The sequence below is a fragment of the Heteronotia binoei genome, chromosome 4 (assembly GCF_032191835.1).
Source record: "Heteronotia binoei isolate CCM8104 ecotype False Entrance Well chromosome 4, APGP_CSIRO_Hbin_v1, whole genome shotgun sequence".
NCBI lineage: Eukaryota > Metazoa > Chordata > Lepidosauria > Squamata > Gekkonidae > Heteronotia > Heteronotia binoei.
In genome coordinates, this window is record NC_083226.1 from 79,152,414 (window position 1) to 79,180,179 (window position 27,766).

General features: G+C 42.7%; 1 protein-coding gene across 1 annotated transcript; it reads left to right on the forward strand.

Annotated features, from left to right (window-relative positions):
* The first annotated feature begins 778 nt into the window (after nucleotides 1–778).
* Nucleotides 779–27,516, forward strand: HABP4 (hyaluronan binding protein 4). Its single transcript, XM_060235464.1, has 8 exons — nucleotides 779–1,253; nucleotides 12,377–12,527; nucleotides 13,336–13,491; nucleotides 13,752–13,823; nucleotides 15,601–15,684; nucleotides 18,073–18,244; nucleotides 25,495–25,677; nucleotides 27,219–27,516. The coding sequence occupies exons 1-8, from the start codon at nucleotides 956–958 to the stop codon at nucleotides 27,273–27,275; spliced, it is 1,173 nt and encodes a 390-aa protein (XP_060091447.1). The 5' UTR covers nucleotides 779–955; the 3' UTR covers nucleotides 27,276–27,516.
* The last annotated feature ends 250 nt before the right edge of the window (nucleotides 27,517–27,766 follow it).

Here is a 27,766-nt window from a genome sequence, read left to right on the forward strand (position 1 = left end):
AATCGGAAACGACTGCTGCTTGCACAGGAGACTACCTTTACCTTTACTTTAATGTACTTCATTTATACCCCTGCATTTCTTCCTAATGGAGACCTCAAGCAGTTTGCATCGTTTTCCTCTCTTCCATTTTTATCTTCACACCACTCTGTGAGCTAGGTTAGGCTGAGAAGTCACCCAGCATGGGCGGCAAACTTCCTTGACAGAGTGGGTTTTGAACCTAGTCTCAACAGCTCTTAATGCGACTCTAATTGATACACCACACTTTCTCTAGATATTTATTCTGATCTTCAGTCTACTGGGAAATAAATATAGTCTTTATTGGACCAGTCATAAATCCATATAGCTTCCTGCAGGTACTCAAAAATATTCCTTCTGGCTGCAGTGTGGCTTCCAAAAGTATCTTTAGAATGTACTCCAGCTATTTCAATTAAGAAAAGTGACAATAATGACTCACATCATTTAAGAAAAGTAACAATAATTACTCAAACTGGTTTTAAAGGAAAGATATTAGCAACGATGAATCAATCAAACTTTTTTTTATAAAAAGGATTAGCTACGCTCTTGTCTATCAATATTTTCCTTATCACTTTTGCTTCCAATGAAAGGCACCCGTGATGCCACAGACATTATACGTCATATGCCAGTGGCGTGGGAAAGTGTGAGCTGAGGGAATCCCGTAGTTTCATTGGTTGGCAGGATGAAACCAAGCGCCCGGATTGGTCGGTAGTTGTTAGCGTCGTCGGGGCTTATTATTGGGTATGGCTATTAGGGATAGGGACGTGGATTGGCTGCTTTTATAGAGTTTAGGAGGTTAGTGCCGGTTTGTCGATTGGCCAGAGAAGTCGGACGGGGCGGGAGAGCGGTCATGGCGTGGTTTGGGCCGCACTGAGTAGCGCTAGCTTCTTTCTGTCGCATTCACAAAAGGACGGCTGTCGGTACTGTTGTGGCTACCTCGATGATGAAGGGCGCGTTGGCCAGCCCCGTGGCTGCCGCCACTATGCAGGAGAGTTTTGGCTGCGCCGTCGCCAACCGCTTTCACCAGCTGCTGGACGACGAGTCCGATCCTTTCGACATCCTCCGTGAGGCTGAGAAGCGTAAACGGCAAAGTAAGAAGCGCGAAGAAACTGCACTCTCAGCCCATAAGAAGCCCGTTCCAGGCGGAGCTGCCGCCTCCGCAGTTGCTGCAAAAAGAGAATCGCAGAAGGAGCGCAAAGGGAGCCCGTTCCTGCAACTAGAGAGTCCTCCAACACTTGGTACGAAGAGCGTGGCGGGAAGCGAGTGAAGCCTGTGGGTTGGGGGAGCGTAGGAATGAACGAATGAGAAGCGCTTCGTCGGGAGGAGGGAGAGCCCAAGGAGCCCAGGTCTGAGCATACTTACTCAGAAGTAAGTCCCGTTTAGTTCAAGTGGGGTTTGCAGCACTATAAAGGCGCGTAGTGTTGCCACTTAAGTCTGGGGGGCTTCCCCCCTCCCCGCACACACTTGCGCCAGGGAAAGAAACCCCAGTGAACTTGCCAGAACTCTTCTCCAAGTAGACATGCGTAGTTGGCGTTCTCAGTTTCTTAACGTTGCTTGCTCGGGCCTTAAATTCACCGTTTTAAAAAAATGTTTCCTCTATCCATAGCTCGGTGGGAGGGTAAATTTAATCTGCTTTAGGAATTCAAATAGCGAGAGGGGGAATAGCATTCAATTCGAATCAAGATTGCTCGGCGCCTGAGCTTGGAGGCGGCTGGTCCTTGAGGCTAGTTCTGCGTATTGCCGTTCCTTTCTGCGGTCCCTCTTCGTTTGTGCTTGTCTGCAGCCCAGCCCTGCATGAGACTGCACCGAGCGGGAACAACTCTTACATACATACGGAGGAAGACGGACTGGGTTGGCCGTCGCTTGGATAGAGGCGAACAGTAGCGTCTTGTGGGAGTTCCTCGTCAGCTGCTCCCCGCACCTCAGGGCCTAGTGGGCCAGCAGCGGTGCTGAAAGTTGCAGCTGCATATTATTTGTGCTTTAGTCTGAGCAGACTGGCGCCAAGAGGGAGTCGGTGCTTCTGCTGTGTCCCGACCTACTGATTCTACTCACCCATATTAGTGGCAAGAAACTTTTCAACAATTGCTACCTTGGAAAATGCTTTGTGATGTGGGTTTCCCGCAGCTCTCTTAGACGCTGCTAGGCTAAAGAGTTTGAAATGGAGTTGGGATGTGTGCATTCAAGGATGTTTTGATAGAGTAAGCTTTTCCTTTTCCAGCTGTTGTGCTCACATGTACTCCCGCAGACACCACGCTTGAAATGTGCTTTATAAAATTAAGTCACACTGTAGGAGTGCTCTTGAGTGAAAGGAGACTCCATACTGTGCCCATTCTGTCTTTCTCTGATTGTAGGAACAGTGACATCATGCTAGGAGAAGGACTAAAGTGTACGCTGAGATTGCCTGACAAAACTGACCATGGAGGAATGCCAGAAATAATATAATTGCACACCCAGTGTTGATGTGTTCCTCAGACCTGGTGGATTGGGTAAAGGAGAACACAGGATGCTAGCAGAGATAAAACAGGCAGTTCTGAGATTGTAGGAAGGTTACCCACTTATTTTTCCCCAATCAGTTTCTTGCGCAATAAGTATGAAAACATGTTTCCAGAGTGTATGGGAGAATCTGGACCCACTTATCAAAATTTGAGTATGTTCCATTTTGAAATAACTAGCAGTGTCATAATACATGAACCCAAGCAACATGCAGAATTTAGCAAAAGCACCATGATTCAGAAATGTGGGCAAGACTATTCAGAAATTAGGAGATGACTGCAGACTTGATATGACTTTGGAGATTTGGTATGCAAAGCCGTGCTCAATGTGCCTGTAAAGGTAGGGTATATTCCACTTGTGCTAGATGTCTCCAGCATGTGTGATCTAGTGCACTTGTCCAAAGCATGCCATATACCCTAGCTCAGGGCTGGCCCTAGACTATCTTGCGCCCTAGGTAAGACAAACTTCTAGCGCCCCCCCCCCCAAAAAAAAATATTCACCAGCTCTCAGTGCTACCAGTCACACACCAAATCTTCCAGCGTGCCCCTTCACAGAAGAATGCACTGCTAGGGTTACACATTGAGGATGCACTAAATAAAACAAATGACAGAAACACCTACTGAAACAATGGGAGGGGCCTGAAAGATCACTGGATATAATGGGAGCCTGGAATGCTAATTGACTTGCATGGGCTCCACTAAAATACTTTTTTTGCCATCCATTTGCAGCTGACTTATGGTGACCCTAGAGGGTTTTCAAGGCCAGAGACGTCCAGACTTGGTTTGCCATTGTCTGCCTCTGTTTAGCAACCCTGGATTTCCTTGGTGGTCTCCCTTACCCTTGCTTGGCTTCCCAGATTTGACAAGATCAGGCTAGCCTCAGCTGTCCAAGTTAGTTGCAATTAAACTGTGAAACAGATTTTGTGAAACTTGACCTGGGCCTGGAATGACAGCCTCCTGAGTAGGACTCTGGCTCTGTAATCAGTCTTCTGAAATGGGAATGAGTTTCCCAAAATGGAATGACTATTCTTGGGAACAGTGTAGGTATTCTGGAGGTGAAATGACAGACCCCAGAGTAGAATGACAGCCTCTGGACCCAGATAAAATGCTGTGGGCCTGGAATGACAGCCACTGGAAATAGCATAACTGTCCTGGGACTGGAACAACAGCTCATAGAGTGGAACAACAGTCCCTGTGATTAAAATCAGTGCTCTGCAACTGCAGTCATAAACCTTAGAGTAGAATGAAATAACTTGCGTTTAAATAAATACTTTTGAAGGTTGTATTGCATACAGAAACAGAGAGGGGTGCTGCAAGGCACAGGAAAGCTGCTGGGGGAAGGTACTCCTAGGAGATCTGCAGCATACAAAACTCTTTGTGGGGGGAGGCGTGGGGGGGAGCAAGGCATTGGAAAGTTGATGCCTTGGGGAAAACCTCTCTAGATGCCACTGAAATCAAACGTTGCGGTTTGCACAGAGACACAAGCTAGCAGGACCCAGCTGCTCCCAGGAGATTTGCGCATCCAAAACACACACACACACAAAGGGGGTGGAACAAGGCACAGGAAAGCTGATACCTTAAAAGAAACCTCCATGATGTTTGGATGCCACTGACTGGACTCAAACGTTGTTTTGCAGTTTGCAGAGAGGCAAGCTAGAAAGGGGAGGGGGATGGTGGACCCATTTGCTCCCGGGGGGGATCTGAAGCATACAGAAAACACACACACACACACACACGGGGTGGGGGAGGGAGGAAGGCACTGGAAAGTGGATACCTTGAATAAGACCTTGTTTTGGTCTTTAGATGCCACAGGCAAGTTAGAAGGGGAAGGGAGAGGTAGACCCACTTGTGCTGGGTGAACTTCTGGGAGATCTGCAGCATACAGATGCCACAGGGCACAATTGTTGCTTCAAACTGACACAGAGGGAAGGAAGCAAGAGGGAACTCAAGCAATGGGATTTAAATGGGAAAAAGGAGGAAGTAGCTGAGCACAGCTACCAGGAAAAGCCAGTCAGTGGAGGATCTGCTGATCTATTTGGCAGTAAAGTGTGTGTGTGTGTGTGGGGGGGAGATCGCAAAGGGGTGTGCTTACTGCGTGCTGTAGGTGGAGGGAAGGAAAGAAAGAAGTGTGTGTAACATGGAGTTGACTTGGAGTTTCTCCCCCCCCCCATAGAGCAGCGTGGAGCCTGAGCTTAGAAAGGGGTGAGAGAAGGGATGGTCACAAAGTGCTCTGGGTTTGGGGGAGTGACTAAGTGCTTTGGGTCTGCAAGCGGGAGATTATTTTTGCATGAGGGGGCAGCAGTTACCAGCATGCTCAGAATTAGCTAAGCTCCTCCTCCTCCTTGTACTGCAGTGGCTGCATGGATGGCCAAGCGGCTGCTCTGCCTGGTCTGTCCACGCTGTTCCTTAGTGGGCCAAAGCCCTCAACTTCTCACTGCACCCCCTACAAAGTGATGAACCTGGCGAGTTGCTTAGCCCTGGAGTTCTTGCTTCCCTTCCCGCCCGCCCCCCTTCCTCCTTTTGGATACTTTGCCCAACGTTTCCCACAGCCTGCCGCCTGTCTCTTCCAGCTCAAACTTTCTTAAAGGGGCATCCAATTTGGCACGCCCTACAGGCCGGCGCCCTAGGCAGTCGCCTAGTTTGCTTAGTGACAGGGCTGGCCCTGCTGTACAAAGATTTGTCCATATAGAAATCTGGGTTAACATAAACTGTGGCTGTTGCTTTTTGGCAGCAGTTGCCATGAAATAGGAGCCCATTTTTGAGTCACCTGGTGATATGAATTGCTTTTGATAGCTGTGATGATTTGTCACATCTGTGTTGCCAAGACAGTTGGGATGTAAGTGTTGAAAATTTTAAATATCTGAACAAGCAGTCTTTACCACTCTAATTTATGTGGTGGTCTCGTGAAGAACAGCTGGAGAGAATGAAGTAGAGAAGTACGGACTCCTTTTCCAAGAGGCCTAGATGGGAAGTCTTTTTTCATTTCAAGGGTGGGGAACATATGTTTTGGGGGTAATATAGATACATGCAATACTTACAAGATTTCAAATATATGAACATTCTTATGCAAAAATTAGGTAACACAAAATTGTACTGATTGGTTGTACTGCTCTATTCCAGGAAACACAATATATTAGGTTTTTTAAAACGGCAGTTACATATATATCCAGTATTGAGGAATAGAGCAGCAAACAGCATTCTAAAGGATTTTGACGGATGGCCAGTCACTGTTAGTCACCAGTCTTCTGTAATCCTGTTTATGTGTGTGCAGAACATCTAACAACCAATCCAGGGCCCATGGATGGCTGAGGAAGCCAGGTTTTTTTTTCCAGGGGAGGGAGAAGTGAGAAGAAAAGCTATTGCATTACACTGTCAGCTGAGTTTGCATAGGGTCTGAACCTTCAGAGAGAGAAAGAGAGAGAGGGGGGGATGCTGGCTCAGTCAATCATTGGATGTGTGGAGATTGGGGGTGCTTTCACATATTCTAAATAATGCAGTTTTGTCTACTTTAGTATCTGTCTACAAGTGGATTTTGCCATTTCACACAGTAAAAACCAGTTGCAAAGTGCATTGAATGTGAATTGAAAGTATGTTATTTTGTGGATGGGTGAAGCTCCCTCAGTTTGTGTCTCCAGAGTATTAAGTGGCACAATGTCTTGGGAGACTGTGCAGCTCTCAATAATTTCCTTCTGTGGGGGAACAGGCTAACATAGTGAATACTTTGGGAAGAGGCTTTGGCTGTCTTAGGGCCCATTTTCTAAGGGAAATGTTGTGTCTTGCATTTCCGTCCCGAAATTACAACACAGTGGATGCTACGGAGGTGACCATGGAAGTCCACTGGTCCCCTGATGTAGCTCCGCAAATACGCTCCACCAATCAAGATCTGTGGCGGGAAGTTTAACTGGCCAGGGTCGGACCTGGCCAGACTGAGGGTTGTTCCGGGTTATGTATATAATCGGGACCCAGCCCGCGTTGCCTTGCCTTGTGATGTACTCGCTAATAAAGCATGTTGCCTTCAATATGTCTCATCACTCAGTACATTACAGGAAATGAGTGAAAGACTTGCCTTTTCTAATTAGCTTTTCTGAGGGGAGTTCACATTTATACTTTGAGAATCCTGAGGTTGAGGGTAGGCCAGTGTTCATCTCAAGAATAAAAACTTGACCATTAACTGTTCTGTGCACCCATGGGTTAACATCTGAAATGCTGTAGGTCAGGGGCCCTCACCTGTTTGAGCCTGGAGGCACGTTTGGAATTCTGACGTGGATACAACCACAAAATGTCTGCTGCAAGAAGTGGAGCTATACACATAGAGGAAGCCTAAGTGCAGGGGAGAAGAGGGATAATTTAAAAAAAATACACTATAAGAGGGAATAAAACTACACTGTGGTGGCAGTTGCCACTGAAACAATGATCTTTGGATCTACCCAGCCAATCACAGTTCTTCAGTGGCGAATGAGAAACCCTGTTGGGCAAGAGCTTTGTCTGACCCCACCCAATTTCTAAAAACATTTGGTGAACACTTTGAATGGCGTTGGTGGGCAGATGTTGTGGACCCCTAGTATAAGTTAATGTTCTTAGGGAAAGCTGGCTGTTGTAAGCCTTCTTATGGAACCTTATTTCTCCTGTCCTAGGTAGTGGATAAAAGGTTTTTTAAAATCCTGTTTCATTGATGTTGTAAATGAACTACATCTAAAAGGCCACTTACATTCAGTCTGTCAGGAGAATGCTGGGGTAGAGACTGCTCTGTTTGAAGTACACAATGTACAAGCTCTGTTTAAATGGCATTTAAAACTCTAACATTCAAAGGTGTCTAAGCATATCCTAGTTTATGTTGGGAAAGTGGTGAAAAGCTAAAAACTTGTAAAAGAAGAATGCTTTATTTGTGCTCAAAAACAGTCTCCTCTCCCCATAACCCATATTGCTGAAAAATAATATAAAAACTTGCAGCAGTTGTTTATCTGAGGCAACACAACACATGCAAAAAGTTGCTCTTTCAAATGATGTTCATCTATCCAAACAAAAAAAAAATGTTGATGTTATACTAACTGTGGTCAATATTAATCATGTGAAACCCATACCACTTAAACATTTATTCTATGCTTCAAAGTGCCACCATTAAGGTTACCTTAAATCTGGTCAGTAATTTCTGGTTGTGAGCTTTTGTATTTATCACAACGGACTTTTCTGATTTGAGAATCTGTTTCAGTTTAAAGAGGAGAGAGAAGCATGTTTCCTCTTGTCAGCATAATCCAATGTGCATATTTTCAGGCATAGACTAATATCCCCCTCCCCGCATGCTGCACGATTAATCTGAAGCAGTCATAATTATTTGGCATTTATGTAGGTTTGCATTAGGGGTTACTGTAGATTTCTCACTGAATCTTTTAGGCCACCAAACTTTTTTCAGCAGTTACAATCAGACTGTGAGCTAACAGGGATGTGTTAGGATTGTGTTGAGCAACGAATAGCTGTGGAACAAGTTGTGGCTGCATGATCAGTTGGGAGTCAGCTGGTCTCAGCAAAACAGCTGCACAGTGAAGTTGCAAAAGGGAGAGGAGAAAAAGCTCCTTTATCCTTTCCTGTGTAGCCCAAGTCAACAGTTTGGAAAGGAGATTAAATCTGCTGGGCTTCTGATCCCTCTTCTTATTTTTTGCAGGGGGAGGCAGCAAAGTTTCCAGGATGGAATATCAGAAGAACTTGACTTTTAGTTGATTCTCCTCGCCCCCACTCCCACCCCCACCTTGGGTTCAGAGCAAAATTTCCTTATCAGGAGATCAGATGCCATCTAACAGTTGATCCCATTTCAGCTAAGAGTCAACTGCTGATGGTTGAATGCGTTCTGTTCCTCAAGAGCCATTTGTGAACAGTTACTGATTTTATTAGCTGCCTGATCACCAGTGGTGAACAGGAAGTGAACTGAACTGGCGGGTGTTAGGGGTTATTATAGCCGTATAAGGCAATCTACAGTACTAGAATTGAGGGAATAAAGGGCAGCTAAAACAAAAAGTTGTCTTGTGACTTCTCTAGTGATATGGGGTATATTTTATCAGATGTATGGGAAGGGTGGGCTAAGAATTAAATAAAATAAACTTAAATAAATGTGTTCTTGGTTGAGAAATTTAATACACTCATAGAAATAGACAGAAGACAGTGAACAATGAATTAAGAAGGCCATGTCAAAAGGTACACAGTAATGTGGTCCACATGGCAAGCTTGTGCTGGCTTTCCATCTTGCTTGTGTAAACATGGGGGATGCTATTGCCATTTGCTTTGAAAAAGAAACCGGAGATAACAGTGTTGGCTAAAATACATTCTCTCTCTAAACACAAAAATAATACTTCGTCGTCTTCAGATTTTAGTGTTCTCATTAGTAACATACATAGATGCTGACACTTTTGGTTGGATTCCCTTTTCATAAATTTAGCATGATTTTGTATAGGAAAAAGAGAGTGCTCAATATTGTTTGAGAAGTGGTGCAGGATTTTTACTGCCTTGGAGAAGGGGATAATGGGTACCCTGAATTGGAGCCCATATCTGCTTGCTCATTCAGTACACTTTTGGTGAAAGGTAGTTGCTCTCACTGCATTCCAGATGGCATGATTATGCTGTATATCCCACATAGAGAATTTTAGCATTGGATACAATATCTGCTTTTGGATAGCACAGGCTAGCCCAGTCTTATCAGATCTCAAAAGCTAAGCAGGGTCAGCCCTGGCTATTAATCGGATGGGGAATTTCGAAGGAACACAAGTACCACGATGGAGAGGCAGACAATGGCAAACCACCTCTGAAATGTCTCTTGCCTTAAAAACAAGTCTAGCTTGTCACCTAGTGGTGCTTAATGCTAAAAGAGCTAGAAATTCTGGCTATCAGACAATCTTAGGATCTCCTGGCTATACCACACACACTGCCATACAATAATTATTATTCTGCTTGGGACTTCTGAAGCCTTCCACAGTTGCTTCCACATTTCAGAATGTTGTTTTTTTCTCTTTTTTGGTACTTCACTGTACTTGGGCATAGCTAACATTTTGGCAAGTTACCTTGCCTGAGATGGAAGTTTCCAAGGTGCTTTTGGGTGTAGCAGTGAGGACATGCTAGACTAGCTTCTCATGACTCCAATGCTGATTTCTTTATATTACTTTCAGACAATTTTCATTGTTGTAGCAGTGGGTGGAAGTGCTGCTGATTAGGTAGCTTTTTCAGTTTCTAAATTCCTGTTGGTAGCATCTGACTACAGTTAAGTTTTGTTTGGTGGTGAGTGTTAGAATGTTGAAACGAACAGTATGTTTGTCACTTGGTGGGTTTCATTGTGCTGTTAGGGAAAATCTTGGTTTATGATGTTATAAAAGATGTTTAGTGATGGCTGCTTTCAAAGTGTGATTGTGAAAACAAACTGTTTTTAAACTGAAAGACTGTTACTCCCTTTTAGTTCTTGCAGAAGAGGCTGCAAAATGTTTATCAGCTTTCAAATAGATACAGCATTTGGAGGCAGATGATAAAGGTAGACCAAGTCCATGCTACCTGGATCACATTCCTTGAGAAATTTGTGTGTCATTCTGTTACTGTCAACTATACCATCTTTGGTTCATTCACTTGTCTTCCAATATGTAGCTGCCAGCAAACTGGCCAGTCCCTATACAAAAGAATAAATGGGCTCGAATCTTGCATTTAAAAAAATCACAATATTCAGAAGCCAATATTTGAATCTTCCAGGGCATTCTGTAGATGACCTAAATATTATCCTAGAGAAGAACTTTGAAGGGAGAATGTGAAATCACAGATTTGGATTTCTTTGCCACACGAAGAGCAGGAAACCCCCATATAATATCCACACAATGTTGTTCTCATTCTTAGTATGGTGTCCCTGGCTCTTTCCCTCTCAGCCAGATCAGAACAAGGTTGAACTGGTTCAAAGAGATTCTTTGTAGTGACTGAGGGGAAAGTGTCTCTTTGATGCCTCTGTGGGAGGAGGCAAAGTGGATATCCCCTCTCAGGATGCAGGAAGGCAGGTTTAATTCTTCAGAGGGCTTTTTTCTATTTTCCTGCCAAACTGTTGTGCTTTACCACTACAGTATAACGAGGCAGGGAAAGGGGGGGGAGGGAGTTTCAGGGCCATAGGGCACCTTAGTGGGACCACCACTGTGCCTGTGCTGGCACCACTGTGCCAGCAGCAGTGAGTAGAGCAGTCAATACTTGGGAACTCTATAAAATTATTAGGATCTTAACTATTAATTAACTTACTTATGAAGATCTTGTTTTAAACTGGCCTCTTTGTAAAAACAACCCTCCTTCTATCCTTAATATAACATATTTACTTTTAAGGAAGTTGCCCCCCCCCCCCCCCGATGTATACAATTTAAGGCTCTTTTGATACATACCTGGAAAAATAGCTAGTCTTGCATTTGAGTAAATGTAATAAATGCATCTGCCTAATCGATGTACACTTCATGCATTTGACAAAGTGAGCTCTGATTTAAAGCAGCATATGCTGGAATAAATTAAGTTTTCAGGGTGCCATCCAACTTTTGCTTTAAAAGCTACTACAGATGAACATGTCTAACTGCCCATCTGTATTACAGATACTGACATAGCTCCATTTAGTTCTGGTAAAGTGCCTTCCTTGTGAGGCACCATTGGCAGAAATACATACAGAGTTTAGTCCTGGATTCATATAAGCAAGCTGTTTTGTACTGACTCTTCTAGTCTGTCTTCTCTGAATGGCAACATGTCTAGAAGGGGAGATGGGTTGTGTTTATTTTGTTTGCATCTTATTTCAATTAATGTGTTTCTATTTAAAAGTTAGAGCTAAAATTACCCCTTTTTTAGTATTTCCATTTTAATGTCTGGGCCATCTCTGTTCATTTGAATTCTGTTATGTAGAGGAATCTTGTATAGTCAGTGAAAAAGTTTCAACATTGCCCTTCTGCTGTGGTATATAGATGAATGAGCCCTGGATTGAGGTAAACTGATGCTATTGTACCCAGTGGTATTGTTGGATTGAATAAACGTGGGGGCACTTGGGTTTGTTGTCAGAGTGGGTACTTGTACATTCACAAGTAGTCCACTCTTGCTGGTGAGTAATGATTTCACACTTTTGGTAAGCAAGGACCTGCCTGGCATTGTTGATCTGTTCTTTTGCTTCCCTAAGGTCACTACTGCTCTTTTAGAAATCCTAGATGTGAATCCTCTAGATGTTTTCCTGTCTGAAATTCTGGAGCAGGTGCAGTTGTATTTTAGGACTTAGCTGTAAATAGTGAGTTCTGTGGAGTAATCAGGATGGTAGCTGGAAATGTGTAGGTTAAGTGGTTTGTGATGTGATTTGTTTAATGCTATTTTAATGCTGCATACTGTCTTAGCCCGCTTGCAGGATAGGGTGGGGTATAAATTGAAAAATTAAATTAAGTGAAGTGTCTGCATTTTTCTGGTATAAAATAGTATTGATACATCTATTGCATAATTTCACAGTGGTGTACAGGCCAAAGAGTGATAGGAGATGCCCTCCTATGTTGAAGTCTCTGAGTTCACAAATAGATGCTGTTGAAATCTTAATTGAATTGTTCATAGGCCTCCTTTCCATTTGTCAGGTGATGTCACTGATATACATAAATTAGAAGATACTAGAACTGAGGCATCACTGTGAAAAATGTGTGCTCTACCATTGAGTTTTGATCAGGTTATTACCAGTTCTGTCTCCAAGAGGTAGTCTTTGTATGTGTCTTTTTCACTCATGTTGGTAATGCTGCATAATTTCCACAAGTGTGGAAATGGAGAGCAACAAATATAATTGTACTGTCATAATGTATTATTTTACTTTAATATTGTTTTTGCTACTCATTTAAACAATTAGTTTTGTGTTACCATAGGCCAAAAGCGAGCTCCGAAAAGGGGAGAACAGCAGGGATGGAATGATAATAGAGGTACTGAGATAAAGCAAGATAAAACAGAATGGAGACCTTCTTTCAGCAAATACCGTCCACATGAAATGGAAAGGCAATCAGAATTCATGCTAGACAGGCAAGTGCTGCTGAAGGCTTATGACTTTTTTCTTATTTCTCAGTAACAGTAGACAGCTCCCAGAGGTGGTCAAACAAGTCATGACTTTGTTGAAAAACTCTTTGTGTCCCTTCTGTGTTTAGTTAGAGATTCTCTGTACTTGTGACAAGATTATAGATATCTTGTTCCTTTTGTTCATCAGATAGGTTTGGCTCTCTTTGGCTTATTAATGTGAATGTGTCTAACTGTATGTTTGACTTGTTTTCTTGAAACAGGATGAAATGTAAGATCATGTTGCTGCTTTATCATGGCAGTGTGTAGGAACATTAATGCTTGAAATGCTTGAATCTTTTAACCCTGGCATCAAATTGCTGAGTTTGTGTAACGTGTTGCATGGACATAATGGCTTGCATGGTGGCACAGCAAACTCTAAGGTGGGGATAGCCATCAGTTGAACTTCTGTTTTAACAGTAATTTGGAGCTGAGATTAGTATTCAGCTCTTGGAGAAAAGGGGGAAAGTTCAATCACTTTATTAAAATTTTGTCCTTTAGAGAAGATTTCAAAAATTAGATGGCAGCCTTTGACATGAATCTTCAAAATGAGTTTCATTTCTGCTATTATAGATAGTAGCAGCTGAATTAAGCCTGATTAAAATTCATTAGACTAAAGCAGTATAATCAGCTTTGATTTGTTTTGTAAATTTTTCAGGGAAAGAGTACAGTTAAGAACTATGTAAGTTGTCAAGCCTGGTGCTTGTATATCCAGTGCATTTCTTTGGGGTTGCTGTTTAAGATAAATTGAACCAAACTAAAGACTATTATCATTTAGACCAATAGACCGGCTTGATTGGGAAAAACCAATGAGAGGGCGTGGGGGAGGAAGAAGTGGAATGCGAGGAAGAGGTGGTGGAATGAACAGGACTTTCAATGGCTTTGACCAGCGAGGGAAACGGGAATTTGAAAGGCAGAGCGGGAGTGATAAAACGTAAGTAGTTATATATGTGTTCATAATCTGATATTTTTGAAGTGGTTTATTTATTGGAAACATTCATTAGCTGCCTTCCTTCATTGTGAAACTCAAGGCAGTTTATTACAATATAAATAAAACATTATAAACAATATAAACTTCTGTCATTTTGATAAGTCAGTAGGGTTAAAGCAGCTGTAGAATTTGCATTCATATAGCTGCTCTTATACTTGTAGTTGGCACAGACAGGAAGCTAAAAATACTATTTTCCTCTCTAGAGGAATCCGACCAGAAGACAAAAAGGGTGGAGGTGGTGCTCGCAACTGGGGAGCAGTGAAAGATGATCTGAGGTATACAATCTTGTTTATTGGTGTTGTAGTAGTTTTGAGTTGAACTGTATGCTTCATCTAATAGTAAAGAGTCCAGTAGCACCTTTAAGACTAACAAATTTTTATCGTAGCGTAAGCTTTTGAGAAACACAGCTCTCTTCATCAGATGCATGGAGGTTATGTAGAAATTGGCCATAGATACTTTACATTTTTACATAGCAGGGAAGGGGGAGGGGGAGTGGATGCAGAAAGTGAATGCCATGTACATGCAAAGCTGTTGCAAAAGTCATTAATAAGAAAAGGTAGCATGTGCAGTCCGTGCTGGGTGTCACCACTTCCTTCTGTTGATGGAATACCTGAAAGGGAAAAGCAGTTACTTCTGGTAATGAGATAACCATCCAAAGTCCCTATTCAATCCATGTCTGATGAGTCAAATTTATATATTTCTGCTGAACTGTGGTGACCTTTTTAAGGTCCTTGATGGAATATCTTGGTAGATTGAAGTGTTCTCCTAGTGGTTTCTGGACACTGCCAGATTTGTGTCCATTTATTTTGCATAGAGGTTGGCTGGTTTGTCCTATGTACAGAGTACAGAGCTGCAAGAGCTGCTCATCCTTCAATGTGATATATAATCTTACGTGTCAACAATGCCCCTCTGCTCTGAACATGGGACAAACCAGCCAACTTCCATGCAAAAGAATAAATGGACACAAATCTGACAACAAAAATGGCTATTTTGCTTTGTACAGAGGTTTCTTCTAGTACTTTTCCAAAGTCTTATTAAACAGTATGATTACCTTGCAAATGTTAAAGGAAGTATATCAACTTGGGTCCCTTTGACTTGGTTTTCCAGGTTTATAGACAGTGGCTTCTGTATGCTTTGTACAGGTTTAAGCTTTCACAGACTTTAGCATCTAACAAAGATTTGTGCAGGCAGATGTAGGTCTACTTTTGCTATAATTTGAAGTGTACGCCTCTGATGCTGAAGTGGTGGAGCACATTTCTTTCATGTATTTCAGGGCCAGTCCCAGAATCTCCAGTTCTTAAAAAAATCTCAATAGTAGTCTAGAAGGATCTCAGCCCAAGAACTAGGAGAGCTGCTGCTTGTTGAGGGTCAACAAGTCTGGACAGAATAGGTTGTGTTACAGCAAGATCACTATTGAAGCAGTGAGCCAACCTTTCCTGATGTGAGGATCCTGAACCAGGTGTTAGAAACCACTGTTCTGAAATTCTTAGTTAGAGTTGTGTGTAGTGCTCATCTCAGAATGAGAAAAACTAACTTAAAAAATTGTCTATAGTGACTTCCCTTGTCTTCTGTGGCAGTAAAAGTCTCAATACAGTATGTATGATAGGGAAGCTATTGTTAAGAAGGCATGTTTTCTTTAACACTCCCACTATAATCTTACTTTTACCTTTTCTTCATTTGCCACCATCTTTTATAGCAAATAATTTTTATGTGTTTCTTCTGGGGAACAATTATGCTAATATTGGAACACTAGTTTTACTTCTAGCTCTGCGGGACACAGTAAAGCAGAGAGGCATAGATAAAACTGGCAGACTACATGATCTTAATGTTAGTATCTGCAAACTGGCTGTACCACAATTTAGGTAGCAATCTGTTGAGATTTTTTTTTTAAATTGGGTTTTTGAAAGCCTCCATTATGCTGTCATGCTGTTTCTGTCATACTACAACAGACTGCTCTTTGAGCCACACTTATGAGATACATAGTTGCAGAAGTACAAAGTATAGCCTTCAATTTAAAAGGCTCTTACTAGGTGTATTAAATGTGTTTTGCAGTGAGATGGAACAGACTGCTGCAATGGAAGAAACTGCAGAACCAGAAGAGCATCTAGGGGCACCAGAGGAAGAATCTCCAACCAAGTATGAGCTGGGCATGAATGCCCCGATCTTACTGATGGTCTTGTTTAAGTCGCTTATTAGAAAATGGAGTGGATTCTTCAGCTGTGCTGAGCAATGTTTGAAGCTTTCCCCCTATTTAGATGCTGTTTCTGTTGGGGGAAGGTTCCTTGGAAGATCTGCAGCAACGTGTCTGTGTGTTTAGAAATTTTATTTCATTATCTACTAATGACCAAGACAGCCTAAGACTGTATTTACACACTGAATAATGCATTTACAGTCCACTGAGCAAGTGGATTTTTGCCATTTCATGCAGTAAAATCTAGTTACAAAGTGTATCAGAAGTGGAATGAAAAGGCATTATTCAACATGTATGAAAGTGCTCAAATCATTGGAGTGGACTTGATTCTGCTGAACAGTGGTGGCAGTGTTACGGATTCTCAGCAGCTTTACAAAAAGTGTTTTAATAGACAACCTGAGAGGATAATGTAACTGCAACATTCTAAGCTAGGCCTGCCTAGTGTGTGACTTATCAAGCTGCATTCTGTCCACCAACAAGGAATTGTTGCACATCTGGCAGGTGCATTATTCTTTGCAGTCTTGAGCATATGGAAAAAATGAGATTTATGAAAGAGCTGATGGACCACTGTACATAGCTGGTTAGGCTCTACTTTGCTAGAAGCTCTGAGGCATTACTATTTCATAGAGACCTAATTGCTTGCTTGACCTAAATACTCTTCTTCACTGATCTATAAAGTACATAAAGGCCCTGTTCACACAGTGTGTTGAGTCTGTGTTAAATTGACCCGGTTCTGTTCTGAATATCTTTGTTCCGGATATTATCGTTCAGACCGCCATACTACAATTCGAATCACTCCATGGTGAAACAGTCTTCTGCTGTCCACACAACGGCACCATGTATTTCTTTCTTTTTGTTTCCCACTATTATATGCACATGTGCATAATGCACATAAGCACATTATGTGCATGCGCACAGGTCAGAAAACATGTGGTTATGCGCATATCACTAAGTAGTAAAAAAAATGGCGAATGTAAACCGGATGTCTGAGGCTTCTTTTGCTCTGGGACAGCCTTCAGACATCCAGAAGTTGGTTAATATCGCGCAGAACTATCCAGACGGAGAAAGCTACAAGGTGAAACCTGACAACTCAAAAAACACCACAAAATAATCCGGTTTCGAGAAGGATTTGGGGGGGGGGGCTACCACGAGTTAATACCGGGAGGCAGATGTTGCTGTCTGATCAGCCACTTTTAATCCGGTAGGAAACAGCAGCAACAACTGTGTGTCTGAACAGGCTCAAACTTTTATAAACACAATATGATGTCAGACTTAAACTCCTTCATATAACTCTTTACAAATTGTTTTGGAAAACCTAAATGGTATCTAAAAAAATGAACATACTTGAAAAACGTTGTTAAAACATTTTATACACTATTTCCACTGTTTAATATGTGTGCAAGGTCAAACTTGGCATATGTTAATCAAATTGATCAAGCTAATTTCAACCCTCCTCTTCTCCAAGGAACTCTCCTCCATTTTGTCCTCTCAGCAAGCCTGTGAGGTGGTTAGGCTTCAGTTATGTGAGTGGTCCCACTGTCATAGCTCACAAGGGGTTTAAACTTGGATTTTCCTTAGCTGTGGTCTCAACACTGATCAATTCACCGCACTGGTCATACAGTAATATATACTATAGCTCATCATTCTGTCTTGAATTGTTCCTTGCCAGGCATCTCCATATGAAATTACATACATTTATGGTGGGGCAGTTGTGATGCTTAGGAAGAATTTACTAAGTTTTTCTAGGACACACTTTTCTACTATGGCATATCTGCAGATTTTCACAAATCTAATCAACCTGTCTATAGTGTGAATTCATAGTAGTGAGTTATCTCCTCTCTACTGCAATTACTTTAAGAAGTTTGCATTCCAGCTAGTAACAGAGCAATAATTTCCTTAAACAATGAGAGACCTTGGAGAGTTTTTTTCTTGTCTTCAAGATCACCGTTTAATGCCAAGTTTGAAAAGAGTGCTTTTGCAGTAAGCAAATTCCATTGTATAGTTGGCAGTTGAGTTATTACTCCATTCATAAAATAGCCATGTTCTCAGTTCACACTTGCTCAAGTAACTTCATGCATCTGTTCACAAAATGTATTCACCTTTTGTATAGGTTATGAATAGCAGGCGTCTTTCTCTTGGTGGGGAAGGTATTGGGGGGTTTGTCATTTGGCTTTATGAGTTGTAATGTGTTAGTTTTTACTGTAAGTTGCCTTAAGACAAGAGGAAAGGTAAGGTACAATTATTTTTAAAAAATACATGTCAGGCTTGTAAATAGCTGTTAGTTTGCAGAGTGACAAGATAATGTTTTTAACTTTACCACTGTAAACTTTTAGAGTTACTGAAGGGGAACTTGTGAAAGAAGTAGTTCAAGAGATGACGTTGGATGAATGGAAAAATCTCCAAGAACAAAACAGACCCAAGCCTGAATTCAACATCCGGAAGCCAGAAACCCCTGTTCCTTCCAAAGCAGTGGTGATTCACAAATCAAAATACAGAGATGATGATGTAAGCGTCCAATGTTTGTCATATCAGCCCAGTGCTAAAACATATGACTTTGTGTTACTGAATCTAGAACTAAAGAATATTCTGAAATAGATGGAAAGGCATGCTTGAGCCTTTCAGTTTCCAGGCTCTGTTTTGGTATAGAGCAGCCAGCCTGCTGTTTTAGTTCTGAAATTTGATTTTAATGAACAAATAGAAGCATCTTTCCTGTTATTTTTTGTTTGCTGCAGTTTTGAATGTCAGTTGTTCATCTGGCTATGTCTCTTATAGCTACTCTTTTAAATTCTCATTCTGATTCATAAAGCTGATTTGGTTATGCAGTTTTTTTCCTAGAATGGATTGACAGGTCCAAAGCATAGTACTGTGGTCTCTCATTAGTTGGTCACATCACTTCTCACTGTAATGGAGTGTTAGTTTGATGAAACTTTGGTCAGCTGTGGTTTGCCTAAAACACTAAAACTATGCTGCTCTATGTCTCATGGAGTTCATAATTGCCATCAACCAAATGAGCCAACTACATTTACTTCCAACCTTGTCATGAGCCCTGTACCCCACTGGTAGCAGGCAAGTCAAAGCCCATGGAGCTCTCTAGCCAGTGGGAGTTGTTGCTCAAATAGAAGAGTGTGTCTGTTAGCTCTTAGAGGTTATTGTAAGCCACTGGAAGATTGGTTAAATAAAGTCTTTAATGAATATTCCCTATCCTTTGAGAAAGACAAGATGTGGCCCTCCTGTGTTCCACTTTTCACTGATAAGCACACAAAGCAAGCCTTCCCAAGGAGGTCCTGTCTCCTTGAAATTCACTGCTTTAGCATCCTTGCTACATAGCTTTCTTTGCGGAGTTATGGCATTATATCAAAGGACACCCTCTGATGAAATGCTAGCTTGTGTAGAGGCTGAACTGCTAACTTTGTCTTTATGGTGTATCATTGTAGAAGTCTTTATAGTTTTTTCTTTAAATTTTGTACGTCACATTGAATGTGGTCTTGCAGGCAAGTGACTAATACATTTATATAAATTTTTGCTTACGTTGTTAAATGTAAATTTTGCCATCATAAATATATAGTGTTCAGGAAGCATAATTGTTGACTCTGAAGAAAAATTAAATATCTCACTTCACTGACATAGCTGCAGTGGAAAATGAGCTAGAATAGAAGGCATAAGAATAAACTTGTCAAATACGCCTAAGACTCCCACTTTAAACAGGAGCTTAAGCTCCTAAGAGCAAAACAGCATCCACCATAACCCAGGTAAGCTGCAGTATTTTGATTTAAGCTGTTTTTTAATCTTGTGCTTGAAGGGCTGTTTTAATTGTGAAATCTTGGAGTACAAGCCTGTGACAAAAAAGGAATATAATAAAAACAAGCCTTTAAAAAAATCTTATATCATGGTACATTTGGGATTGTGCAGAGTAGCTCAGAATTTCTTAATTCTCCCTCTGAAGCGGAGACTATCTTGTGGGGGATTCCCATCCTACTTGTAGGGAGGCAGTACTTGAAAGAATTTCACTTCCTCTTCCTGTTGGGAGTCACCCTCAAGACAGTTCTTTTCCTGCCTCAGTAGGGAGAGCATCATCTATTAGGCTGTGCCTCATTTCTACTGCCTATTCAACTTGTTTTCTACTGTTTTTCTGTCTTAGTCTTACTCTTATCCCTTTAGTATTCCTTTCTGCTTTTTTTAAAAAATCTTCTTTTGTCTGCTTGTCCCTGTGTGTGTTGACTGTCCTATTTTGACTATTGCCTTGCCGCCCGCCATTTTGGGGCTTCCCTCAGGGCCATCAGTGGGACATTCCTCTCTCTCTAAACTTGCATGAGGAATGCAGGGGACAGAGGCTTCCTTTCAAAAGGGGAATATCAACCCCTAGAAGAGTCACGTTCATCTGGAGCTGGCATGACCCAAGCTTGGGCTGCATTGACCTCCACCTTGGCAACGATTAACTGTGGCAATTTGTAAAAGTGCACCAAAAGCAGCCACTCGTAGCAATCCATGCCTTTCTCCATTACAATGCAGCAGAGCAGCAAGGAGCATGACAAGGGTGAGCTGGGCCCTTCGGCCAGTTTACAGCCCAGCACAGCTTTGTTATGCAATTCACCCTCTCTTCAGGCATTGGGCTCTTTCCCTGCTACTGCTTGCTCATGAGGAGACCTTTCTGATACAATGCAAAATGTTTCCCAAGGGAACCTTGTACCTATGTTATTGCCTGGAGATTTTTTTCTCATTGTTAACCTTGTAAGGGATGAGATGCAGGCTTCCCTAACAAGAGAGGGAGGAGACATCATAGATCCCCCTCCTCATCCTCTCATCCCCCCCCCCCCCGGAAAACCTAAGAAGGTGTCTGGTGGTGCCTGGCTTACTAAGGCAGCACAAAAGTATATAGCGGGGGTGGGGGGAGACCATGACAGCATTTCTGACACCAGGGACGATGACAATGCCTCATATAAGGAAGAAGCGGAATGTTTTGTCTCAGGAGGAAACTGTGGACATAGAGGTACCAGAACAATCACAGAGGTTCTTTTAGCTTGAGGATCTCCCTCTTCTCCTATGCACGTTATTGGTCACTTTAGATTTACATGATGACCCAGACGTTGAGGAAGAGGAGGAGGCACAGAATAAATCTAAGATAAAGCATAAAAAGAGGGAATTCTTCCCAAAAAAGACTACCTTTGCTAGATCTTTTCTATTCCCACCCTTTTTCCAGAGACAGAGGAGGGCTGAGTGGAAAAAGCCTTATGCCAACCAACAGTATCCAGGTTTATTTTAAAACCTGTATAGATTGTATTCTTTCACTAATGAGTTGTTGTAGGTACCATTAGTAGATGCTCCAATCCTGGCCCTTCACAGTCAGAGCTTGATCTCAGAAGATGGCCAACAGGCATTGAAGGACAATTTGGACAAAAAAGCAGATGTGGCGCTCCACCAGGCCCACGAGACATCCGCCATAATCATCAGAGCGTCATCCATAGGTTCTATGATAGCCAGAGCCTCTATCGTTTGGATGAGAAAACTCATAGCTATGATTCCTGAAGACCAGCGACGCATGACAGAAGGAGCTCATCACATCTTAAAGGCTATCTCCTTCCTGGCAGATTCCACATTTGATTCCATGGTCTTGCCTCCAGGTTGGTGGCCTCAAATGCTGCAGCGAGATGAGCCTTTTGGCTGAGAGCCTAGTCAGCTGATTCTCTGTCAGAGAACATCATGCTAGCCTATCCGTTCCATGGAGGTCTCCTATTTGGGGAGACTTTGGAGAAAATGTTAGTAGAGTCAAGAGACAAAAAGAAGGCTATGTCAAAATTCATACACTATCAGGAGCTCAGGCAAGGTTACCAACCATCCTTTCGCACTCAGCGTACCCTCCCCCAGGACAGTAGGAGAACCCAATGGAGTTCTGGAAAACAGTCTTTTTGTCGCCAAAGCTTCAACAAATACAACAGGTCAGGCACTAAACAATGAGACAAACCTGACAGAGAGGGCAAGAACTCCAAGGCATGACTATGCCACAGTTCCCATTGGGGCCCGCCTACTTCAGTTTGCACATCAGCCGCAGCAGTCAACAGTGGATGCGTGGGCAAAGGAAATCACCTTGACCAATTAAAAAAATAGAATTCTAAGAACTTCCACTTCATTGGTTCCTCTACTCACACCAACCCAGAAAAGATGCATCGAATGTTGCAAACTATTCAGCATCTCCTGGAAATCGTAGCAATAGAGCCAGTTCTGGAAGGGGAAAAGATCCAGGGAGTATACTCCATCCTCTTTACAGTACCAAAGAGATCTGGGGAATGGCGAACTGTATTGGATTTAAAGTTTGTCAACAAATTTGTGCCTGCAAAGTCTTTCAGGATGGAGACGCTCAAGTTGATAGCAGAAGCTCTCCAGCCTCAAAAGAACTTCTGTGAACTTAATGGAGGCTTATCTTCATGTTCCTATTTTCCAGGGACACGGATGGTATCTCAGCTTCTGCTGCGGAAAAAGGCATTTTCAGTTCAGGGCGCTGCCGTTTGGACTCGCTTCAACCCCACAAGTGTTCACCAAGGTCCTCGTCAGTCTGGTGGTCATTCTCAGAGATTAGGGGATACACATTCACTTCTATTTAGATGACATTCTGATACATGCGCCTTCAAGGGAGGATGCCTCTCGTATCATGGACACAACTCTGGAACTGTTTCAGAACTTTGGCTTTGTGGTCAACTTACAGAAGAGCTCTCTGATTCCCTCACATCGTCTTGAGCACTTAGGGATGGTCATAGACACTGTCACTCATCGGCTCCTCCTGCCTCAAGCAGGCACTGAAGATCAGGGAGGTGGCCACCGCGGTGATAACGAGCAAGAATTCTTTTCTGTTATCACTAGCATCTCTCCACGGCCTGATGATCTCAACACTGGAAGTGCTTCAGTGGAGTTGTCTTCATGCAAGACCTCTAAAGTTTTTCTTCCGACCACACAAACTTCTCATTTTCAGAAAGGGAGACTTAGCCATATGTGTTCCCCTACGGGTCAAGTTCAGTCTTCATTGGTGGACCAGAACTCAAAATCTAGAGAAAGGGAAACATTTTTGGATTCAGACTCATGTGCAGATCTTCACAGATGCCAGTCTCCTGGGCTGGGGTGCAACCTGTCAGGAGATTCCAGTACAGGGGTGTTGGTCTCTGCAGGAGAACAAGCTTCCCATCAACATGCTGGAGTTAAGAGGTGTGTGTCTAGCTCTTCTTAATTTTGTTCCGAGAGTTTCCAGGGTGCATGTGTTGATCAGGACAGACAACAATGTGGCCAAGTCATACATAAACAAATGGGAGATCAAGATTGTTCAATCTGGCCAAGGAAGCAATCCTATTGTTCCAGCGGGCAGAGCAACACTTGCTATCCATCAGAGCGGAACAAGTGAAGGGCACCTTGAATGTTCAAGCGGATTGGTTAAGCCATCAGAGTATCAGGCAGGGAGAATGGTCCTTCAATGAATGGATCTTCCAGATGATAATCCATCATTTCAGACATCCCAAGGTAGGTCTGTTTGCATCCCATCTCAGCCACAAACTAAGACGTTTCTATACCAGGTAATTCCATCCGAGAGCGGAGGCAATAGATGCCTTGACAACTCGCTGGCCAAGGGAACTTTTATATGCTTTTCCTTCTCTTCCCTTACTACCATGACTGATCAGACGTGTTTGGACGCTCAAAGCAGACCTGATACTAGTGGCTCCATACTGGCTGAGACGTCCGTGGTTCCTTGCTCTAATGAAAATGTCAATAGAGCAGCCTCCACATCTTCCGCTCTCAGCAGACATGCTGCAGCAAGGGCCAATTCTACATCAACATCCAGAATGGTTCAAGCTAACCTCCTGGAAATTGAAAGGAAAAAACTGCTTTGACTAGGGTATGTGACTCAGGTGACTAACATTATCCTGGCCTCTCGAAAGCCTTCCACTATCAGAATATATAACACCACCTGGAAAGTTTTTGTGTGATGGTGTCGCAGGAAAAAAAGTAGATCCCCTGCATCCAAGAAAGAAGTCCATTCTGCAGTTTTTACAAGATAGTCTTGTGTCGAGGCTCAAGGCAGCAACACTCAAGCAACAGATAGTGGCTTTAGTATTGGTTCTGCCAAGAATAAACAAGGTTACTCTGACTAGACACCCTCACGTTGCTCGTTTTCTGCGGGGTGTATCACTATCCCAGCCTCCTCAAGTACATAGATTTCCGACATGGAAACTGAACATAGTTCTTTCAGCTCTCACTAGATCTCCTTTTGAGCCTATCCAGGACATTGCTATGACCGTTTTTTGTATGAAGGTGTTGTTTTTAATAGCGGTTACTTTGGCTCGAAGGGTCTCTGAGTTAGGGGCCCTGCCTATCAAAAAAGACCTATGCATATTCCATAAAGTCGTGCTACGAATGGATCCAGCTTTTGCCCCTAAGGTGAACTCTATTTCACAGAGCCCAAGAAATCAACTTTCCTTCTTTCTGTCCTCATGTGGTACATCCCAAGGAAAAGTTGTGGCACATGTTGGATGTTAGACGAGCACTAAAATGCTTTATTCTTCATACTGAGGAATTTCGGAAGACCGATGCATTATTCATTAACTTGGTGCTACCACACAGAGGAAGGAGAATGTCCAAGGTGGGGATCAGCAAATGCATGATGCTGTGTATTGCAGAGGCCTACAAGGTGCAAGGCATAACTGCTCATTCAATCAGAAGTACAGCCACTAACGTGGCCTTAGCAAAGGAGCATCCTTAATAGAAATTTGCAAGGCAGCGACCTGGTCTTCTACGACTACTTTTATTAGGCATTACAAAAAAGATGTATATGATTCCACAGATGCAGTATTCAGACGAAAGGTTCTCCAACGTGTTTTGGAGAGCGATGATGGCATGAGCCCTCCCTGTTTCTTAGGGACACTGCTTTAGGATGTCCCACAAGATGACCTCCGCCTCAGAGGGAGAACAACCCTTGGATACTCACCGTGAGGGGTCCTTCTCCTCTGAGGTTAGGAGGCCATCTTGGCCCGCCCTGGCTGCCATCTTCACTCTTCTGAACACCTTATACACACACACACACACACAACTAGACTTCTGGCTACGATTATAGAGAGAACTGCAAAGTACTTATGGCACTTTTTTCTGTCTGTGCATCACTTCATTGTTTGTCCATGGTTGTTTACCTGGTTTTTTGTTGTACCTTTTTTCCAGTATTCTGCAAGTTCCTTTTCTCCTATAGTATAGATCTGTTTATAGGTATTCTTCAATGGTTGTGTTTTATCTGTTCCCGAGTTACTGCTGGATGGAGTTACTGAATTGGCTTGAGGGTGACTCCCAACAGGAACAGGAAGTGAAATTCTTTCAAGTCCTGCCTTCCTACAGGATGGGAATCACCCACAAGATGGTCTCCTAACCTCAAAGGGGACCCCTCACGGTATCCAGGGGTTGTTTTTAACAGCTGATCCTAGGACTCCAGCATAGCATGGAGGACCATCTGGTGAATAAACTTTGAAGGCACATCAATGCTTGTCTCATGTCATTTCTATATTATGGTGGAGGCAATTCAGTGAGCCTGATGCATTTGTAAGATCTTTAGTGAGTGACTTACGCTTACTATAGAGAACAGCTTATCTAGTGCTGAGAGGTCAACAAAAAAGTTTTGAAAGCAATCACTGTTACTTTCCATTGCTTTTTCAGTTTATTTTAGATGATTGCTGTTCCTTTGGGTGAACAGAGCGTCCAGATAGTGTGCTTAATGGAGATGAATTCTTTCCTAGGTTCTAAAGGAGGATTTTGAGGATGACTCTCACTTTTTCCGAAAAGCAGCCAATGACATCACTTCTCAGCTAGACATTAATTTTGGGAACCTGCCCCGACCTGGACGTGGAGCTAGAGGAGCGCGAGGAGGTCGAGGCCGTGTCCGGAGAACAGAAGACTCAGGGTCCAGGCCAGAAGCAATGGTATCACTTATTACTGCAGTGCTCAGTGCTGTTCTGTCTCCCATCCTAACTCAGCTGGGAGCCAGACTTAGGATACTTACCATAGTTTTAGACCGCTGAATCAGACTGAAGTATGCTCTTTCTAAGGTTGTGTTTTCTCCCTCCCCCACCCCCCCATGACAACCGGAACTACAGTTTGAGCCCCCTCTAGCCATCTGAGCTCTGAGAGTTCATGGAATGTCTACATAACAAAAATGTTTGGTTGTTAGCACAAAGATTCTGGCTTCCTTGAAGCTTTTAGCAGCAAGCTAGGATACAATATTTTAAACAAACCTATGTAACCATGGCTTCTCCCAAAGCTGATGCTTCTTGGGTGAGGAAGTAATCATTCTGTTCAGGTTCTCCCATTAACAGGGAAATAAGGAGCCTCGTGGCGCAGAGTGGTAAGCTGCAGTATTGCAGTCAAGCTCTGCTCATGAGTTCAATCCTGGCAGAAGCTGGGTTCAGGTAGCTGGCTCAAGGTTGACTCAGCCATCCATTCTTCCAAGGACGGTAAAATGAGTACCCAGCTTGCTGGGGAGAAAGCGTAGATGACTGAGGAAGGCAATGGCAAACCACCCTGTAAAAAAGTCTGCCATGAAAACGGCATGATGTGATATCACCCCAGAGTCAGAAACTACTGGTGCTTGCACAAGGAACTACCTTTATCTATATTAGAAACAAAGTTTTAGGCTATAAGCTTTTGAGAGTCAAAGCTGCCTTTCTCAGACATGAGTAGAAATGGAGGTCTCAAGAATCCTTTTATTCTAATCAGAAGCTGGGAGGGATGCTTGTAAAGGATGCAAAGGTAACCCTGCATATTTTAATCAGCTTTATTAGAGCAGAGAGAAAATGTTTAGGGGAGGAAATTAGCATATGTTGTGAGATAAGAATCCCATGTCTGCATTGGGGGGGGGGCATTGTTCTGAACCAGTGAAGGAACTTGGGTTCAGCAATCTCACATTGTAAGTTTACTGTAAATATTTGGACTAAGGCTCAAACTAGATGTTATTTTATTAACATATCATGCCTTTTTTCATGGCTCTTTGGTAGGGAGGGTTGAGACTCCATGTATAATTCACAGGTCTGCCTATTCTATAAAATAGTTGGTAAGGTCTTTCATTTTTAAACAAACTGAATGTACCAATGAGTGCAACTTAAACTTCTTCTCTTCCCTCCCCCCAATTTTGCCCCTCTGCTGTGAAGCATTTTTCTCTCCTGGCTTCAGTACCAGAAGACAACCAGTTTCCGTAGAAAAATGCTTAAAGTAATGAGAGTATAGCCAGGGATCGTAGTACAAGGTTTCCCCCTTGTTTCCCCCCCCCCCCCGCTATTTACATATAAATGGGCAAATGTGAGTAATTCACATAGCTACTTCTGGTTTTGCCCCAGGGCTTTGTTTGCAGTGCCAAAGGAGAAAAAGTGATTCGACAAGTCCATCTTGAGGTGTACCTCAGTAACCCTTTACTCATGTATAATTTAACTAGCAAACCTATTTTAATGTGCAGTGTTTCTCTTCCTAGATGCACATCTCTGCTCCAAACCCAGATGACCCTGATGATTTTCCTGCTTTAGCTTGAAAGAACTGACTAATGACACCTCAGAAGTAGTTGTAAAGACATGGACCACTTTGTCGGGTGGGAAAGAATCATCCAAGTCTACAGAGAGAAATGACTTTTGTGTGGATTTTGCACTTCTATTGTGTTAAGGGCCTAGACACAACCATTGGGGGCAGCACCACTGCTTTGGATTAGCAATGTTAAGGCTTGTGGTATCATACGTGAGGAATTTGAAATAAAAGTTTGAAATGATGGTGTCAAACAGGTACAGGTGGCTCTTTTTCTGGGGTGTTGCAATATAAGGCAAGCTTACACAATAGTCTGGTGAGGGGAACTTAAAGAAATCAAAAGCCATAAATGCTGGGCACAATAACTTTTGGGGTTGGCAAATCAAATGAAGCAAACCCTTCTCAGGTGGGTAGCTGTGCTGCTCTGAAGCAGCAAAACAAAGTGGTTTTTTTGTCCTGAGCATCAGCTGTTGTTTACAGTGCTGTTTTCACATTCCTTTTCCG